Source organism: Xiphophorus maculatus, chromosome 11, assembly GCF_002775205.1.
Source record: "Xiphophorus maculatus strain JP 163 A chromosome 11, X_maculatus-5.0-male, whole genome shotgun sequence".
Classification (NCBI taxonomy): Eukaryota; Metazoa; Chordata; class Actinopteri; order Cyprinodontiformes; family Poeciliidae; genus Xiphophorus; species Xiphophorus maculatus.
Genome location: NC_036453.1, coordinates 792,091 through 811,706, shown reverse-complemented (window position 1 = coordinate 811,706; position 19,616 = coordinate 792,091). Strand labels below are relative to the sequence as shown.

Below are 19,616 nucleotides of genomic sequence, written 5' to 3'. Positions count from 1 at the left end.
TGCTGTTATTAACACTGCGATGCTAACTTTAAGGCAGGGGTGCCCAAAGTCGGTCCTCAAGGGCCGCATCCTGCACTTTTTAGTTCTCTCCCTAAAGTACCAGCAACCTTTTCAGCAAGTCAATGTTCTTCTTAGGTCTTCTAATGAGCCATCATTTGATCCAGGTGCGTTAAACCAGGAAGAGAACTAAAACATACAGGATGCCGGCCCTCGAGGACCAACTTTGGGCACCCCTGCTTAAGGGAATGTGTCACATTATTTCAGTTCAGTAAGGTAAGCAACTTGTCATAGTCATTGTATGTTCCGTTTTACTGACGGGTCTTTGAACGCAGCATGGTAACAGTCTACGTGAGCTGCATCTCATTTACAGCTGGCAGTGGGTGGCATGCAGTCAGCATCTGAATTTCCTGTTGCATGAAATGAGACTTGTTTTTGCACAGCTGTTTAGCTTGTGTATTTTCTAAACAGCGTTGGATATGAAAAGACCTCCTAACTTACTTTGTCAACAACGGGCTGTTTGCCACTGAAACACCGACTGATGTGACTCTGTGGTGGATTTGTGAGGGCTGTACGGTTTAAAAAGTAAGTGAACAATAGTTTTACACCCGTTTCTGTGTTGTTAACCTCTAAACTCTTAAACGGAGTAATGGTGTAGGAATGGTGACTGTGCTGTACTTACAAAGAGCTCCTTTGTTTACCTTTGGTGTGTGTAGGCCTCGGGTTATGCTCAGTCCACAGTTGACAAGTAAAGTCGAAAAAGCTTTAATTGAGAAACTTGAAGGGGTGGCCCTGTCCAGTGTCTAGTGGCCACCCAGTGTCTAACAGTGTTCCTTTCACACAGTTATCCCCGACAAACTAGACTGCTGATGCATAGCTGTTATGCTGAGCTAGCTGTGCTATGCTAACTACCTATACATTTAAGCTAAGAGTACGAAGCGTCATATATTAGAGTCATGAAAACTACTAGACTCAAATATTTGTGTTTTTTGTTAATGACATTTGACGTTGTCGCTCATGCGTCCCATGCCTGATTCATGATATGAATTTTGTTTCCCAGTCTGGATGAATATTACCGCCACGCCTCTTGTGTCAATGCTTGCTTCCAGATATGCACGCGCCCAGCCGGCCGGACTACGTGTCTATCCACTTCACTGGGCAACAGACGGGGAGCTACAATAATGGCAAGCAGTGGAGGAGACAGTCGTACTGGAGGGTCGGTCGCTTCCTTCTGATGGGAAAGCCATCCGTTCTGTTCTGTGTCCGGTCAAATCAAATATTGTTCTAACTCATATGATCCAAGTATCTTCAGAGTCTTGGATGGTGATGCTGTGGCCAGGAAGGATCTTCTTTAACTTACCATAGGTCTAAAGAGGCCTCAGACTCTAGACTTGGAAATAGGACGCAAAGGGAAGCCGGCCACTGAACATTAATATGTTGGAACGCATGCAGAACTACTTTTGAATTAAAGCTGAATAATTATTATATGCAAAAATCTGCTTATTGCCAATCAGTGATTTGGTTCAGATTCCCAGCTGCAGCCCTTCACCCTAGGATCTTTCCTCCCCAGAAACATTAGTCATCATCATCATCATCATCATCACCTGAAAAAGTGGAGTTGCAGTTCTTCAGTAGTACTAGTTGTTGCACGATAAATTGCACAAGTCTTCGCTGAAGTTGCTCACAACTTCCTCTGTTTCTCATACTTAGTTGTTTACAGTTTGACTTACTCTGATTACGTCGCAAGTTTACACCGGTGTTTCATTTTCTACAGACGAAAACAGCGACACTCTGAAATGCTTTGGGTTTTATAGCTACCTGAGAGAATATTTATTATTAAAAACTTTTGTGTCCACAGAATGAAAGCACAGTTCATCTTTTTAAATCTTGAGTGGTTTTATCATAAGAGATCAAATCTTTATTGTCATAATAGTGACACTTTAGTCATTGTAAAGTAGTAGATGGAAATATTTGGTTATTTTCACAGTGTGAAACTGTTCATCATTCCAGATTCTATTAGGAGACAGCACATGTTGAGTCACTAACCATCCTCAGTCTCAGTGAGATTCCCTTTCTGTGTGTCTTCAGAAATGGAAGCAGCTGTCCAGGCTACAGCGGAGTCTTTTCCTCTTCATGCTTGTACTGCTTTTCATCTGTGGCCTGGCTTCCTATTCTTCTGTTACGAAGCAGCTCCGAGGTAAGCTTTTGCAGGATAACCCTTTGCTTTTGAGCCCGTTGTTGGTGCTGTTGATGAGCTGTCATTGTTGAATGTTTACTGGACAATAAATTGGTCTTTTTTTGTAATCTGTATAGTAAATACTGATTGTTATTTTGCTTGTTTCAAGGTTTTACAGTGAGAGAGCAGGAGACGGAGAGCAACATCCTTCTGAAACCCTTCAAACCTCATGTGCTGCCGGAGCCTGTCAGACAGGGCCAAGACCTGCTGCCTGAACAGCCCTCTCAGGTTACAGATCTGGCTTAGAATCACCACTGGCATCTATCACAGCATACCTAAAGACTTGACTCCAAAGAGAATAGCCGAATTTCATTAGAGCACTTAAGCAAAATAAAAACATCCTTTAAATAGTTAAAAGAAAACCAATGAGACCATGATATTTCTAAACTCCAAAATCTTTTAGCACCCTTTGTGAAAATATTTCAGAAAATATTGATTCATTAGTAAGGTCACTTTTTTTGTTGTTTTTTGTTTTGTTTGTTTTTTTTTACAAAATCATCAGCGGAAACATTGAGGAATGTTCATACTTGATTTGAATATGATTCTACAGCCCTATAAAATCTGTCTCATTATTTTCTGAATTCCGTTTTATTTTTTCCCAAATTCTGCTTTTTCCAGTCTAACCATATTTATTAATCCAAAACATGTGGAATTTTGAAGTTTGGAAAAACTAATTCAGCAATACTGTTGTTCAACTTTCACTAAATATAAGAAGGTGCTGAGAGTTCAGCAGATCACTGAGGGCTTTTAAAAGTATATTCTTGTCATGTTTTCATAGAATGAAAAAAACAATTGGGAGCAAAATAAAGACTTTCAGAGTTTAACTTGGCATCAAAATATGTCTGAAAAAGTACATCTGTAAACGATTAAACCTTGTGCATAATAAATAGGAACCATCTTCATTTTTATTTCCTTAATCTTTGACAGGCATCTTCAATACATGGCAACTAGTCTTTTTAGCCCCCCAGTCAATGATTCCCCAGCTTTACCAGAAATGGTTGAAACTGCTGAGGTGTTTTTCTGTCTTAAACTTTTCTATTAGCTTTGTTTTTTGTTTTTTACTTTCATGGATAACTTCAGTGGTTCAGTGAGCGTTTTTGCCACTGCTGACCTTGTTTTCTGTCTGTGTATCGATGAAAGCTGAGCTGACCCCACCTGGTCAGGTACCAGGAAGCAACAGCCAAAGTTCTTCACAAACCGCTCCATGTCTTTTCCTACTCGATGATATCGGGGAATTTTGTGAGATTCCATGTTTTGTAAATAATTTAAAGAATGCCCAAAAATGCCTGTACATAAATGAATAATATTTGACATCATGTGTTCAGGGGTCATTTGGTTGATCATGGCAACCACAGTTGGATTACTGGTTATGTTTTGATGTCCAGGTCTGGAACTCGATGTATTGAAAAATACACTTAATACCCTACAAGTGTTAAGAAATAAATGTAAATGGCAAAGCATAGTTACAGACTAATGTGTTTGTCAAAGTTGTGGTCTATAACAGCACATATTTAAAGTTTAGGTTTCATGAGCATGCATTTCTGTAAGCGATAACTAGGTTTAGATATAATTTGCTGATTGTTGTTGCTTGTGCTGTCATTTGGCAGAGGAAATTATCCAATAAGAGAGGACCTCCTGTCCTTCCGAACCGTCTTCAGAAGAAAGGAAACACATCTAATATCCTGTCTGAAGTCAAGGCAGCTGACATCAAGAAGGAGGGAGACGAGGAGAGAGTCATCAGGTAAGAGTTACCAGTGTGGTTACAACAGCTGCTCTGTCATTCCACAGGTTTCAGGTTCGTAGCGCGTTAGGGTTGCCACCTGTCCCGTTTGATACTTAATCGTCCCATATTATTTGCTGTTAAATGTTGCGTCCCGTATTGAACCGTTATGGAATGCAATTTGTTGCATATTTCTATAAATGTCTGATTGACACACCTATCATACAATGACCAAAATAAAACACAGGAAATATTAAGGTCAGCTAAATTGTCACGGCAGGACCTAAATAGGTAGAAAAAATGTTGCTTACTATTGGCTGTTTGACATGAATTTAAAACATTAAATCATGTGTTACAATCAGTTACTCAGTACTTGAGTAGACTTTTTAGCAAATACTTTTTACAATTTGTTTTACACATTATTTAAAGCTTAATCTACATCTACTCAACATGTTGAAATTATACTACCGTACTCTGATTGGAGTACAATTTTTACTTTAACGCACCTCTGTAATGATTGCACTATTGTTTGTTTATGTTTTTACAAATAAAATGTACCACTTCTGCGGGCACCCCACCGTGTTGACCTCACCATGTTGACCTCACCATGGTGGGCATCCCTTTTTTTTATTTCTGACAGGTGGCAACCCTAAACTGCATTGTCCTTTGATGTCATTCAGACAACATTATATTGTGTTTACCATGTTGAAATACAACTGACATTGTCTGTTAATTTGGAAGTAGAAATGCATATTTTGTTTTTTCAAAATTTCTGGTACCTTTAGCTGGCGTGGGGCGGTGATCGACACTGTCCAGGTCACAGAAGGTGCCAAATATGGAGAAAACAAGGAGGACTCTCCTGGCAACCGGAATGTCAACCAGTCAAAAGTTTTAGGTAGTTTTTGGTTTTATCCCCTGAAATGTAGAATATAAGTTATTAAGCATTTTTAACAAGATAGATCTTAATGCAAATGTAATGTCCTCAATATTAGTGAGCACAATATTGATATTTTAATAATATCAATAATTGTTTGGTGAAAAATTCCAAGAAAATGATCCCATTATACCAAGAATAAGAATCCAAAACACAGGAGAGACAGTCTGACTGCCATGCAGTTGCAGAAAACAACATCTAAGCTTGGTTGTTCAACCAGTGGTTCATTTGGTTCATAAACATTTAGAATACAGACATAACATGACCATCAGATCAATGAAGTGTAAGTAATATATTACCACATAATAAAACATTCCACCACATTACAGAGGGATGGAAGCACAGACGAGAAGGAAGGAAGAAGAAAACAGGCATATATCGCACCTGACATCATCTTTACAATATGTACCAATGTTATCACCAGTGCAAGATTTTCTAATATCGTGCTGCCCTAATATACATGCATATTTTATTTTTTTTTCTATTTATGCCTTTTCCTAGACATTTAAAAAAAAATACCTTGCAAAGTAATGAAAGCATGTTTCTGCTTTGTGATATTTATGCACCAGTGAGCTGTGGGTTGTGTGTTTCAGAGACAGAGCGGATGGAGGCAGTGCGGGAAGCTTTCAGACATGCCTGGAAGGGTTACAAAGAATATGCCTGGGGCCACGACGAGCTTCGGCCCGTCTCCAGGTCCTACAGCGAGTGGTTCGGGCTCGGCCTCACGCTGATCGATGCCCTGGACACCATGTGGATCCTGGAGCTCAAGCAGGGTATACTGACATCTAGATCACCTTTGCTCTGCACCAGAAATCACTCTATTGGTTTTTAGCTTCTGGTCTTTGAAAACTGCTTTTTAAACCGTAAGAAACTGCAGATCAGAAACTTTGTAGTTACATGTAAGGAGGAATGTTTTCCATGGAAACCTTTCAAACTACTTTCATAAACTTTCAGAGTTTGAAGAAGCCAGGGAATGGGTTGCCTCAGAGCTCACCTTCAACAAAAATGTTGATGTTAATCTGTTTGAAACTACCATCCGCATCCTGGGAGGCCTGCTGAGCACCTACCACCTGACCGGAGACAGCCTCTTCCTGGATAAAGCTGTGAGTCCCCGGATCTGGAATCCGCACTGATGCAGATGCAGTAATCTGTCCATTTTTCACTTTCACTTTTAGATCAAAATTTACACATGTTTTTTACTCACTGAGCATGTCATCTACCTGAAATTAGTGGATTATCTGACTGTTTTTCAAAATAAAGCTGGTTGATGCCTACATAGCCAAAAGAGTGGAAACACTTCTTGATTGCAAAATACATTTATCCACAATAAATTTACCAATACTCTGGATAGGCTTTTTGGAAACTTTATCACAATATTTTGTGGTATGTATTGCAATGTTAAAAACTTGCATTGAAAAGTATGTAACAGTCTTTATGGTTATTAATCTGTCATTATATTGAGTCTAAAGTTGCTACTGCACAAACGGCTCTTAAAAAATGCTTACTCTTTATCAGACGAGCTGCTTTATTCACTGGTTCCATTAAATTGTCCATCTGGTCCTATCAAACAGTACCTGCTAACTTATGCATTCTGCCACAATAATTTAGAGAACATTTTAGTGAATTCCTTTTCGGAAAAAAAAATTCAGAATCATTATTAAAGTAGCGGTGGGACTCAATTTAAAATTGCTTTATGAAGTTAATCGCAATGTCTGTAATTAATTAATCAAAATAAATTGCATTTTTATCTAACTGTAGATTAAAATTTTGGAATTCAAAAACCCTTTATTCTGCTAAATAAATATCTATTTATTTATTGAATAAATAGATATCTCAGCTCAACAACTGAAATATTAGTTCGTAAGCTGTGGGCATAAAGTGCTGACACATGCATTCACTTAATATTTTTGGTATATTTAAAAAAAATGCAATTAACATGTTAAACTGTATGTGTCCAATTAATCAAAATTAACACCTGAAAGTCCTGTAGAAAATCAAATGTACTTGGCATGTAGGGTGGCATCACCTACTTCACTGTGAAAAGCAGTCATAATGATCCTCAAGCATAATGTGCCTATTAACTTTGCACTAGTTACATCACATTGATCTTTTCTGCCACAGTTAATGCAGAATAACAAAGAACAAAATTTTACCAGTCATCAGTAATGTTGGCTTGGTGTGATGTTAGCTGTTTATATACAGTGGCTGTATATAAAAGTGGCTTATATACAGCCACTTCTATATACAGTGGCTGCATATAAAAGCCACTGTACTTCCACAGAAAGACATTGGCTCCAGGCTGATGCCAGCCTTCAACACACAGTCTAAGATTCCCTACTCTGATGTAAACATTGGGAAAGGCACCGCCCACCCACCTCGCTGGACCTCTGACAGCACTGTGGCTGAAGTTACAAGCATTCAGCTGGAGTTCAGGGAGCTCAGCCAGCTTACCCAGGAACCTCAGTACCAGGTAGCCCATCACGCTGATCTGCCTACTTTCAACCCACACACACACGCACACACCCACACACGCTGGTTTCCATGGGGAGTGGGAACTAACTTTTTAATCATCATTTGTGGGGACCACACTTTCTAGTGGTTCTATAAACTCATATAAAATATTGTACAATATTTATAGTTGTATTATCCTATACACAACTTCAAATAACTAAATTTCTAAAGTAGGGTCATCAACCTGTCTAGAAATTGCTTCATGGGGACTCATTAAAGTTCTAAAAAACATGTCACAGGGGGATCAGATTTACATATTATTTGCATAAATTACACATACAAACTTACCTAGTGGGGACCTTTGTTCCATTTCCTGAAATATACCATCAGCTTATTAGATTTAAACAGAATGATCAATAATGTATCACTAACATTAGAAAATGATTACATAAAAACAAATCTTTGCAGAACACCTTTTTATTTAACTACAGGCACAAAGATGCCCAGTGGCTGTAAAAGAAAAAAAGAAACAACCTTATCTTAAAGGCGTTAGAGATGAACCTGCACTTCAAGTTTTTCAAATAAACATTTAAAACAATGAAAAGACAAATAGTGTTTCTTCTAAATTGACACTGAAGCAGTATGTAAAAAGAAAAACACAATGAACAAGTCTTTGGAAGTTAAATGGATAAAGCACGTCTATTTAACGACGCTGAAGCTTCTTCCTGTTATTTGTGATGCGGTTATGATGTGCATGTAGCTAGGGCGGAAACGATTAACCGAGTGATTCGAGTACCTCAATTATTAAAATTCTTTGAGGAAAATGTATCTGCCTCGAAGCTTCGTTAAATTATATTTTATTATTTAGCGCACCGTGTTCCGGCCGGGTTATTACTTGTGTTGCACGGAGCTCTCACTTCTGCCTGAGTTGTTGACGATAGATAAGTGTTAGCAGCATAACTCACAAGGAACAGTGGGTCCTCCCAATGTAATATTTGTTTGAAAAGCTGACCTTACAAGATGAGAAACTCTAAAACATCATTATGGTGTTCAGATATTTATTGTTAAGCAGCAGCACTCAAACAGCACTTTAAATCAAACTATTAAAGGTCTTTACATTTACTTACACAAACTATGTTTAAGGTTTGTTGTTACTCTAGTTGCATAAATAATTGTGATATAATGTGGCACAGAATTTTAGCCATAAAGCTACTTTATGTATTTTTTATGAATAATATTGCTTTACACCTTTGTGAAAACTGTCACTATGTTGTGACAGCATAACACAAGACAGATAATCTGTGGGAAAAAATCCAGTAATACTGTCACAGCTTGGTGATAGTTTTAACAGATATGGACAAAACATTTTTTTGCAAAAGTTCCATGCTGCAGCTTTAATAGATGTTGTTGTGGCTAGCAGGGAACATGTACGAAATGTCTGAACTTTTTTCAGTAGGTATAGTTATAACAAAGCTAATGACATGAAACTAACACCAGATGATACCCAGATCATCCACAGATGGGAATATATCAAATCAGAACACAATAAATGTGCCATGAGTTATGAGATGTTGGTTAAAAAAAAACTGAAATTAGTATTCAGAGCCTTAATGTTCTGGGAGATTCTTCTGCCTGCTCTGATCTCCAATTTTCTCCAGAGGTTTTCAGTTGGAATCAAACCGGGGGATTTTCTGGGCCATTATACCAGCATTTCTCTCTTTACCTCAGTGACTATCACAGCAGTGTCATCAGTTGAACTCTCTTGATGTCTGTACAGGCTGCAGTAGCTGAAGTCATGAATCAGGTCCACAAGCTAGAAGGCAAGCTGGACGGTCTTGTTCCCATGTTCATCAACACTAACAGTGGGCAGTTCACCCATCAAGGCATCTACACACTGGGAGCCAGAGCAGACAGCTACTATGAATACCTGCTGAAGCAGTGGATCCAAGGTGGCAAGAAGGAGAACCAGTGAGTTCATTTTAACATCAACACATGCATTTATATACAGTAATATTCAATAAATGTGTTCTAATGAGGCTCATTTGTCAGATAAAAATTGAACATGAAAAGTACCAAACATACTTTTTGTGAAGACTACATTTCTACTAAGAATGTTTTTTATTGGCCTGATTTAATCAAACCAATACAATTTATTTTGATTCCAAATTTAATGATTTGCAATGAAAATCACTGGTTTTGTGGTGTTACTTTAGAAATATTTTCAAGGAATTTTACAATACTTTTTCTTCATTGAATCCCGTCTATGAGGAAAAAGTCCTCATAGACGGGGTTGTCTTTTTTTCATGTAGAAGAATAAAGACAAGAAAAAATCAGTTGGATTGAACACAAACATTTGTATTTATTTTTTTTAAACCCCTCCAGGGGGTCTTTTGTGGGCTCTAGTGTCCCTTATATGACAGTAGGCTGACAGGAGAGGGGGGAAGACATGCGGCAAATATCGTCAGGTCCGGGAGTCGAACCCGCGACAGCCACGTCGAGAACTCAAGGCCTCCAAACATGGGTCGCGCTATCCCCTACGCCACGGCCAACACAAACATTTTTAATTTTTAAACAACTTAAATACCTCAATTTTGTTACTTGCCACATTGATCAGACTGTGACATGAACTAAGGCTGAAGCAGCAGTGTAGTAGAAGTAAGAAATACTGCCTCTTAAAGCTCCTAAATTGGCAGTCACTTGAACCCAATCTTTTTGACCTATTTTGCAGGAACTTGGCAATAAACTCACTATTATGCATTAGCACTTAAAAATGCGTTGATCTGTTGGTTTTGCATAAATTTGCATGATAAAGGAATTGCAAAAAACAGTGAGTGGTGTAATATCTGAAACTTAAATGTTATCTTAAGGAGAAAATCAACAGAAGAAAAGGTTTGAAAAAATTCTTGGTGAATTGAGTTACTGAAATACATTAACTTGTCATGAATAACCTTATGTATTGAACATGACTGTATGTGCTTATTTGTTATGAGGTTGCTTGTCTGTGCGTCACATTTTTAACTAAGCTGGATTTCGTTTGGCTAACTGTTAAAATCTGACCTAGAAACTAGGGATGCACCGATTTACAGGCTAGCTGATTTATCAGCGCTGATTCTCTTAATTTTTGGAGGCCTCTGATTGGCCAATGCTTACATGTGAATGCCGATCTTATCCCTCGATCTTATCTACCTCAGCAACGGTCTACAATTCATCTCTCCAGTGAGAAAAATATGACTCATAGAGAGGCCCACCAGGTCATGTCTGCATGTTGCAGTTAACAAAAGTCACCCCACTGTTGCCAACACAGTGACTTTCTTGCTATATTTAGCAACATTTCACACAAAAAAATCAGAATTGGCTGGTCAGATTCTTTAAAGATCACCGATCAGCCTGTAATTGGTGCACACCTACTATTAACTTCATGCACACAATGCCACGCTAATTATACAGAACACTGCTGTTTCTGAATACTTGTTTGATCCTTTTGATGTTTAGGTTTTTGGAAGACTATCTGCAGGCCATTGAGGGTGTAAAGAAGAACTTGCTGCAGAAATCTTCACCAAACGGTCTTGTTTTTGTTGGAGAACTCTCCCATGGACAGTTCAGTCCTAAAATGGTTAGTAACAAATAAAGTTGCTTTCATTATTAAGGAGAATCTGGCACTGCAGTATGCTGCTGTTGAGGACAACATACTGGGTTTGGCTACATCCTGCCTGGTTGATGCAGGCCAGGTCCTTCATGTACTGTGAACACCAGAAGTGAGCATCCCTTTGGGATTAATAAAGTATTTTTGAACTGAATTGAATTGAATTAGATTAATTACCGCCTTTACTTCGCTGTATGTCCTGTTGCCTAGCAACATTGACAGTGCTAAACACGAGCTGGTAAAAATGGACCTTGTAATCTTGCTGAGTTTTTTTAAATTACTTATTTGATCATTTATGTTAAATGAATTGAATGATTAAATCGATTTTCTTTTTTTTTTTTACAAAATTATATAAAAACATACAAATAACAAAAGCCTAACAAAACAACCTCTACAGGCTTTTATGTTTTGTACAGACAGAACTTAATGTACTTTTATGTAAAGGTGTAGTCCTCCGTCTCTCACTTCGTCCTCTGTTGTAAAACAATAATCTCCCATTCGGCCTGCAATGAATCTTGGGATAGCGTAGGCTGCCAAAGAATACATCAGACACATCCTTCATATCTGAGGAAAAGGAGAACGCTTCTGGAGGAACTTTCATATTTGGAGACCCTCTGGCACATTTCAGGATTTAGATTCAGCATGGGAAGGAAGCAACACACCCACTGCATGCTAAATAAAATGGGCAGATTTTTTTTTTTTTTTAAATGGCAGTATTAAATATTTTTCATGTACACAATATCGACATTTTATAGCATTATGAAGTAACTGTGTTGCACTCAGTTGTTATAAAATTGCTACATATTTCAAATATGACTTGAAAGAAATGTTACTTTGTAATTTAACGCCTTGAAATTGGGCTTTTGTCTTTTTAAAACTCCTGGTCTTTCTGAAACTCTGCCTTCAGGAAGTTTTCACAACTTTCCTCAATTAACCCTTTAACAACGTTTTTACACTGAGAAGTGGCTCGTAGGATGAGCTTACCAGGTGTTTGCTAATTGCTGCTGGAGTGCTGAGTGGGGCAGCGGTGGGGGAAGGCTGTTCTGTGGGTGGAAGCTCTGAGGTGGTGCTAGGTAAAACTAGGCATTTTGCACAGCTGAATGGTTGCCATGGGAGATTAAAGGATTTCTTAACCTTGCATGAAAGAATCAAAGCAACACTCCAGCTATGTTTTTGATGAGAGAATAACATTATGATGTAAACATATTATTATGTAAAGCTCAGAAACATTAATTTTTAGATAATACTGGTCCTTTAAGTTCCTTTTTTGGTGTCCATTTAATAGAAGTCGGATTGCAAAAGGATTTAAGGGTTATAGAGTTATAAATGTAAAGGTTTATTAATCTTGACCTATCCACAAGGGGAAGATGTTAGATCAGTGAACAGATTCAAGTTTCAATGACTACTTCCTCAGGTGGGAGATACTGTTCATCTGTGGCCTTAGTTTAATTTTAATGACTTCAAAGATCTTCTAATGTTTGAAAGGACCAGGCACCAGTCTCTTCAGTCAGTTATTACACATGGTTTTTATTTTTATTTTTTTATACCTTTAAAGTCAAAATACCATGAAGGTTTCTTGCTGCATTTTAGCTGTGCACTGCTCACTGACTGGCCCTGTGTGTGATTTGCTGTTGTAGGATCATCTGGTATGTTTCCTCCCCGGCACTTTGGCCCTCGGTGCTCATAATGGCCTCCCTGCTGATCACATGGACCTGGCCAAGGAGCTGATGCACACCTGCTATCAGATGTACGTCCAGATGGAGACTGGCCTCAGTCCTGAGATTGTTCACTTCAACATGCACCAGGGCAGTATCAGAGACATTGATGTGAAGGTCAGTGGTGTATCAGTACACTCCACCTCCTCTTCTCATATACTGAGTAACAGGACAGGAGCTGATGTACTTATTTCAGGACAAAATATGTCCTGAAATAAGTATATCAGCTACATGTGTGTGGTGGCTCTGGAAGATCCGACTTCAGTCTACACCTTTAAACCTCCCAAAAACAGTTACAGTATCTCTGCTGCTTTTTCGAACATACTTCTGTCTTTTCAACTTTCCACTGTCAACAGCTAGATTCATTAGCAAAGGCCTTTTGTGTTTTCCTCGGAGAGAGTTTATTGACTGTCTACTGTTGTACCAGGACTCTTCACTATGGTTGTTCAGGCCATAACCATCACAATTCTGAACGATTTTAGCATTCATAATGGAGTAACATTTTAGGTTTTTTTAAATTTACTTATTTTATTTTATTTATTTAGTTATTACAAAACAAGGGGAAAAATTTCAAATTAAATGACACAAATATGAACAGATTTTGTGAGATTGTTTTTAGGTTAACAATTTTAGAAATGTTTTAAAATGTGAATATTTAAGAGCTGCTCCCAGTTCATACCTGAGAAAAAGGAAAAGTGAATGAAACATGTCAGGTCAGAGGATTTTGGTAACATTTGACTTTATTGTGTACTATTAATCACATAATGATCTAAGTTATGAACTTAATTCATACAATGAATTACTGAAATAAAATAGTGTTTGAGTGATTCTTCTTACAATGTCTACACACAGTATTACATTTTTATATCAGCCATTTCAGCTGAGCTCAAATTTCATCATATTTTTTGTCAATCTGACGGCAAACGGTGAGTAAACCTGAGAGACATTTGGAAAAGTAAGGAGTAAATGTCATTAAACCAGGATACTAATCAAATAATTCCGCATAAGTTTCAGGTGAGAAAAATACAAGATTTGTCTCAAGTCATCTGTTTTCTTTTTTTTTTTTCTTCCTGTCTTTCTTTCTGTCTGACAGCCTGCAGACAGACACAATCTTCTTCGACCAGAGACTGTGGAGAGTCTCTTCTATTTGTACAGGTTCACTAAAGATCGCAAATACCAGGACTGGGGCTGGAAGATTCTACAAAACTTTAACAAATACACCAAGGTTAGTCTGAAGAAATAAACATCAAACATGAATCGTGATCATCCAGGTGGCTTAAAGTCAGATCTGACTGTGTGCTGTTAGACGTTCACACTCACTGCAACAAAGGAATAACTTTTTAAAACAGCTGATGCATTCAATGACAAAACAAATCAGGAAAAATGCAAGACTTGATTGTCTAGTTAGAATGATGACTGGAGTGCTGGTAGAATATTAGCAAATTCTTTCATGTTTCTGCTTTCTGATTGCTATAATTTTTATTGTTCCAGTCCAACAATTTCATATTAGAGCTGGGACTTTAACTCGTTAAAACAGCATCTCAATGCTGAACATGTAGCAGCAGCACAGACATCAACGTCCACATTTCTAAAGAAGTTCCTGAAACTTTGGAAAGCTGGATTACTACACTAGCACCAGTCTGATGGTTGATGAACATATAGAACAGATTGAAAACATTGAATATTTTATATCTATTTATTGAATGATTTAGCAGCAAAAATTGCTTTTAAATTGAAAATATTTTTGTCGATGCATAATTTTTAATTAAAATATGATATGCTTCAATTTATTAATTGCAGTCATACCAGTGCTCATTACACATATTATCTTCTCGGAAGCTTTCCATCCGGTAGCTGAAAGCTTCGGTCTGCAGCGTTGTAAGTCTGTCTGTGGGTCCTCAGGTTTCCTCTGGTGGCTACACATCCATCAACAACGTGTGTGATCCAGATTATCCCAGTCCCAGAGACAAGATGGAGAGCTTCTTCCTGGGAGAGACCCTGAAATATTTCTACCTGCTCTTCTCCGAGGACGCTGACCTCATCAGTCTTGACAAGTACGTCTTCAACACCGAGGCTCATCCACTGCCCATATGGCCTCCGGCTGAGCCACAGCCACTGTGAACCAGAACACTTCTCAGGGTTGGTATGACACCAGAACCACCTCTGTCTGTGTAAGTAGCAGAATGACATCAGAAAACTGGCTCCTTTATAGCTATCCAGACTTTGCTACTATTGAAAAGTTAAGTCACATTCATGGCTAAGCCTTTGTTTATTTGTTGGACTGGTTGGTTTTGTGCTGGTGATGATCAGATCCTGACCTTGATCAGGAGGAACTGTGGAGGGTGGGTTGATCACAGCTGGAGCTGCTGGGCCAAGTTCTACAACATCCACTTTGGAACTACCTGACATTTTTTTTATTTTCAGAAATGGTTTCTAGACTTTTTTTCTACTGTTATTAAAAACAAAGTATCTACCTTGCAGCTGTGAGCGACTGCAGGCTCGTCGTCTCCACATTCCAAGCAAGCTGAACCGTTTCTCTCCCAGGAACAGGAAGCAGTTCTCATCATGAGCCATTTGGTGAGACTGAAGCTGTTTTTAGCCGTCCCTAGAGCTTCCTGACAGGCGCACAGCTGTGCTGCATTCATGTCATTCAGCTGCAGCTTCTTTAACACGTGTCCTGATTGTTGAAGATCTAATAGAAAATATAGAATTTCTCTCTGTATTTGAGCTGCCACCTTTTATTTGACTGAAAATCAATGCAAATTATGCAACATTAATACTGAGGACATCTATTATTACAGGAAGGTCCAAATGCCTCATAAATGAGAAATCAAATGCTCCTTTACAAAGCAACAAATTAGTGTTTATTAAGGCGGTTAGTTTGGGTCCAGTCACCTTACGCTAGTTTGTTCCTCCATTTTCTCCCCACAGTGTACCATTTCATCACGCACTACTGTTTCACATCCATGTAGTGTAGTTATCATGGTAATCTTTATAGTTCAGTCTTTCCACTGATTATGGTTCTGACCCTTGTACACTCCAATTGACTTAAAATGTCAGAGGTTACGACCTCTTGATCAACCACTTTAGCTATGAGATCCACCCTGCTTATGGTCCCAGAACCACATGACCTCACAACACACCTACACAGGACAGGTGGAGAAACTGACCATATATGGTGACTCTGGAGAGGCCAGAGCAGAGCGTCCTGCAGCACTGCTTCTTTGATTTGAAAGTCGTGCAGAAAAGTTTAGCTACAAATGTGCAAAATGACCAACACTTAAGAAATGTGTTGATTACCTACAGGGTTTTTTTTTTATCACATCTTTACTTCTGTTAAACAGCTAGATTAGACAGTCTTAACTTCCAGGGGAATGTTTGACCTCTTCCATAAGCTTTTGCCAAGTTTACTACTTCAGATCAACACCACCAGTTGGCTTCAGTGGTTAGTGGGTGTGGCAAACAATAAGCCCGATTTTGTTCATAAACTGTTTTAAAAAGCTGTACTGCATCAGAAGGATAGAGTGTTGCAGTTCTGAGTAGCCAGCTCCTCCTGGCACTTCTTGCCTATCTTTGGATGGGTTGCTCTGATACCGCCTTTAAGATGCATTTAAACAGCATGAAGTGGCCGAGATAATAAAAGTGAAGATGCACTCTTTGCAGGACCCAGAGTAAGTGGTTCTGGCTCCAGTTTCCCGCTGTGGACACAACAAACACGGTTTACCTACTGACTTTTTCGGTTTCACTCCTCCTGACATGAATGCAGCATCTGTGGTTGATGCTTGGAGTAACAAAACTGCAAGAACATTAAATCTTCAACATATGTCATGTGGTTTCTAGTGAAATAAGATAAAACTTAAAAGTAACTTTTCAGGAGCTTGTTTGAAGTCCATAATTTTTGAATATTTATAAAAAGTACTAACTTTGCTGGCAGATTTTTTTTAAATTTTTTCTTTACAACATTTGAAAATGTCTAGTTAGAAGTGAAAAACTCTGCCAGTGATACCAGCATGTTTTAATCAATATTGAAGAATTATTGATTCCAAACTCCTATTTCTTGCAGAAAATTTATGTCTTAGTTAGTTTTATTTTACTTCACTAGAAACTAAATAAAATACCTGTTAATATTTTGTGTTTTTGAATTGAAGCCAATGTGGGTAACAACAAGCCTAAGGCCAACATGGAGATGGTTACTGGGATTTGGGGGTTTTGTGTATATGTTGCAGGGTAAAAGTACATGTCATTTTTAATATGAGAGAAAATGTGATCTATGAAGTTCAAATAATATATTGATTTCTTGTGAATATTTAAAACCTGAATTTCTTCTGATAACTGAGTTTTCTTAGCGAGCTAAGTGGAGTTCCTTTAGTTTGGGGATAGATAACCATGTGTAGTGAAGAGCACTAGTTGACATGCTCCTGGTTGTGACTGAGACCAAACTCTTCTGGACTCCATATCTTCGTCCTTCTCACATGTGCCTTTAATCTTGCCTCAGACAACCTTCAGTCCATTTATCTGTTTTTCCATGCGTCATAAATCTAGATTATTTTTCCATCAGAGTAGTGACAATTTTCCTCCAATCAGTTCTAAGGTTTACATGATGTTAATCCTGCCTACAAGAACTCAGATCTTTCCCTCAGTCGTGTTTCAGCAGAACTCTTGAGCCAAAGATATGCTGAAAATGTTCTGAAATCTTTTAAATTTTTTCTTCAATTGTTTGAGAGTTAAATTATGAAAAGCCATTCTTCAAAAAGGTGCCATTTGAGAAAAGTCTATTTTTAGCATTTTTGATGAAGATTTCATCAAATAAAGGTTTTGTATTCTAGCTGAATCTCAATGCATGAAACAGTATATAGTCACTCTATCCACACAGAGATGGCTCTGCTGTGGAAATATTTCGCCTGGGTTTCTGTCTGGGCAGGTCTGAGGCAGTCATCTCACAATACAAATGCCAGCAGCCACACTGTGCCAATGTCTTGAACTTTTTCCATATTTAGAAGGAAAATCAGAAATTAAAAATGTTTGCAAATGTGAAATCTTAATAAGTAGAGCACAATAAAGCAGGGATGGTTGTCAGTTTTTACAGCCCCGACACTGCAGCACAGTGACGTCTGGTAGGAGTGAAGAATATTAGCAGGACTTTTCCTAATTTGCCTTCTACCTTATGCTGGTAGAGGAATACAAAAAGCTGGAAATTATCTCCATGTTTCCTGAGAAATAAATATATGTTTCTTCCTGAATCCTGTCTGACCTTTCCCAGACAAACTTCCTGATGGAAAAACTTTGTGTACATGCTGACTTTGGATCCAGTTCTTGACAAGACTTCCTTCTGCCCCCAGTTGACCAGTGGAGACCAGTGTGTGGTCCAGCAAATGGCTCTGGGGTGGTTGTGGTTTTGTTGTTTGCTCAATTCCAGTTTCTTCTCTACCAAATGTCGATGTGCCCTTGGGCAAGGCACTTGAAGAAAATGAGAAGTGGCTATAGATTTGACTGTTAACGCAGCTGTTTAATGTTGGTTGAAAACAGGAACTGAAATTAAGGAGTTTCAAATGGAACAGAAGCAGAAATGTTCAGGATGTTGAACATTTCTGGTAAGAAACTTAATTTAATGCAGCATCTAAATGTAGTTGGGTATGAGGACGTTAAAGTGGTTAAACTACTGAGACTGTTCGCTTAGTCCTATGAATTTCTTTCCCCTGTGCACAGTTCATAAATGTCTGGATTCTTTACTTGTTTGTTTTGGAGGTTCATGGAAAAAAATAACTATTTTTGAAAGCTCACTGTTTAAATTTTCTTTCCTTTCAATATTTCCAAGCATAAGCTGTTTTTGTATTGTCATACATGCTGGATTTTCTTCTTTATTCTTGAATAAAATATTGAGTTTTGAGAAAGTTATTGCATCCCAATCACTGACTTATTAATCTGGTTTGTATTCATTTGTGTTCAACCTTTTACACTGATACCCCAAAATAAAATCCATAGCAAAGCTTTAGAGCAGGAGACAACAACTCCAGAACTCAAGGGCCGGTGGCCTGCAACATTCAGATGTGTCCCTGGAACCAAATAGCTGCTCCCCTCAGTGTAGTCAGTTTCTCCAGAGTCCTGCTAACGACTCAGGGAAGCAAGTGATTGCATCCCTAATGCCTTCAGGACAACCATGCACACTCACTTATTCACAGCTAAGGAGAATTTAGAGAGAGGTTCAGTTTTAGAGCTTTGCCGAGGTAAATAAGATCGGTGGATAAGATTGACTTCACATGTATTGGCCGATCACTCATCGCCCAAAATTTTCTTTTTCGGTCTGCATGGAGTTTGCATGTTCTCCCTGTGCATGCATGGGTTCTCTGGCTTCCTCCCACAGTCCAAAAAATGACTGTTAGGTTAATTGGTCTCTCTAAATTCTCCTTAGGTGTGTGTGTGTGTGTGTGTGTGGTTGTCTTGTTTCTGTGTTGCCCTGCGGTGAACTGACGACCTGTCCAGGGTGTACCCCGCCTCTTGCCTGAAACGTTCGTTGGACAGGCACCAGCACCACTCCTGACCCCACTAGGGACAAGGGTATACAGAAAATGGATGGATGGATGGAAGTTGCATACTGTAGCTTTAAGTCACAACTGCTCTCATAATCTACATTCTTATTGGCACAATGTTTTTTTCCACCTTGTCATGTTACAATTTTTCTGCATTATCCCCTCTGGTTTTCTGTCATATCCTGGCCTTCGTAGCATCTCCCATGCAGCTCAGCTGACTCAGCGCTATTAAGGTCAAACTAAAGCAGCTTGTTGAGTGATTATATTTTGAAAGACAAGTGCATTTTCCATGCCTTTACCATCCTGGAATTACCCCTCCAGCTTTATTCCTATATCAATTGGCTGTTTCAGGATGACTAGCAGCGCCCTCTTCTGGATGGTGGCCAAACACTA

At 38.6% G+C, this 19,616-nt stretch overlaps 1 protein-coding gene across 1 annotated transcript; it reads left to right on the top strand.

Moving 5' to 3' along the window:
* The first annotated feature begins 327 nt into the window (after positions 1 to 327).
* man1b1 (mannosidase alpha class 1B member 1) lies at positions 328 to 18,587 on the top strand. Its single transcript, XM_005807400.3, has 14 exons — positions 328 to 582; positions 1,107 to 1,213; positions 2,086 to 2,194; positions 2,343 to 2,461; positions 3,841 to 3,974; positions 4,739 to 4,848; positions 5,481 to 5,660; positions 5,842 to 5,990; positions 7,169 to 7,357; positions 9,116 to 9,306; positions 10,831 to 10,951; positions 12,619 to 12,813; positions 13,790 to 13,921; positions 14,599 to 18,587. Exons 2-14 carry the CDS (start codon positions 1,109 to 1,111, stop codon positions 14,815 to 14,817), a joined length of 1,953 nt encoding a protein of 650 aa, XP_005807457.1. The 5' UTR covers positions 328 to 582; positions 1,107 to 1,108; the 3' UTR covers positions 14,818 to 18,587.
* Positions 18,588 to 19,616: the final 1,029 nt, after the last annotated feature.

Coding starts and splice junctions, on each gene's coding strand:
- man1b1 (XM_005807400.3), top strand. CDS start 1,109: ATGCACGCGCCCAGCCGGCCGGACTACGTGTCTATCCACTTCACTGGG. Junction 7,358..9,115: donor CCCAGGAACCTCAGTACCAG/GTAGCCCATCAC, acceptor ATGTCTGTACAG/GCTGCAGTAGCTGAAGTCAT. Junction 9,307..10,830: donor GGTGGCAAGAAGGAGAACCA/GTGAGTTCATTT, acceptor TTTGATGTTTAG/GTTTTTGGAAGACTATCTGC.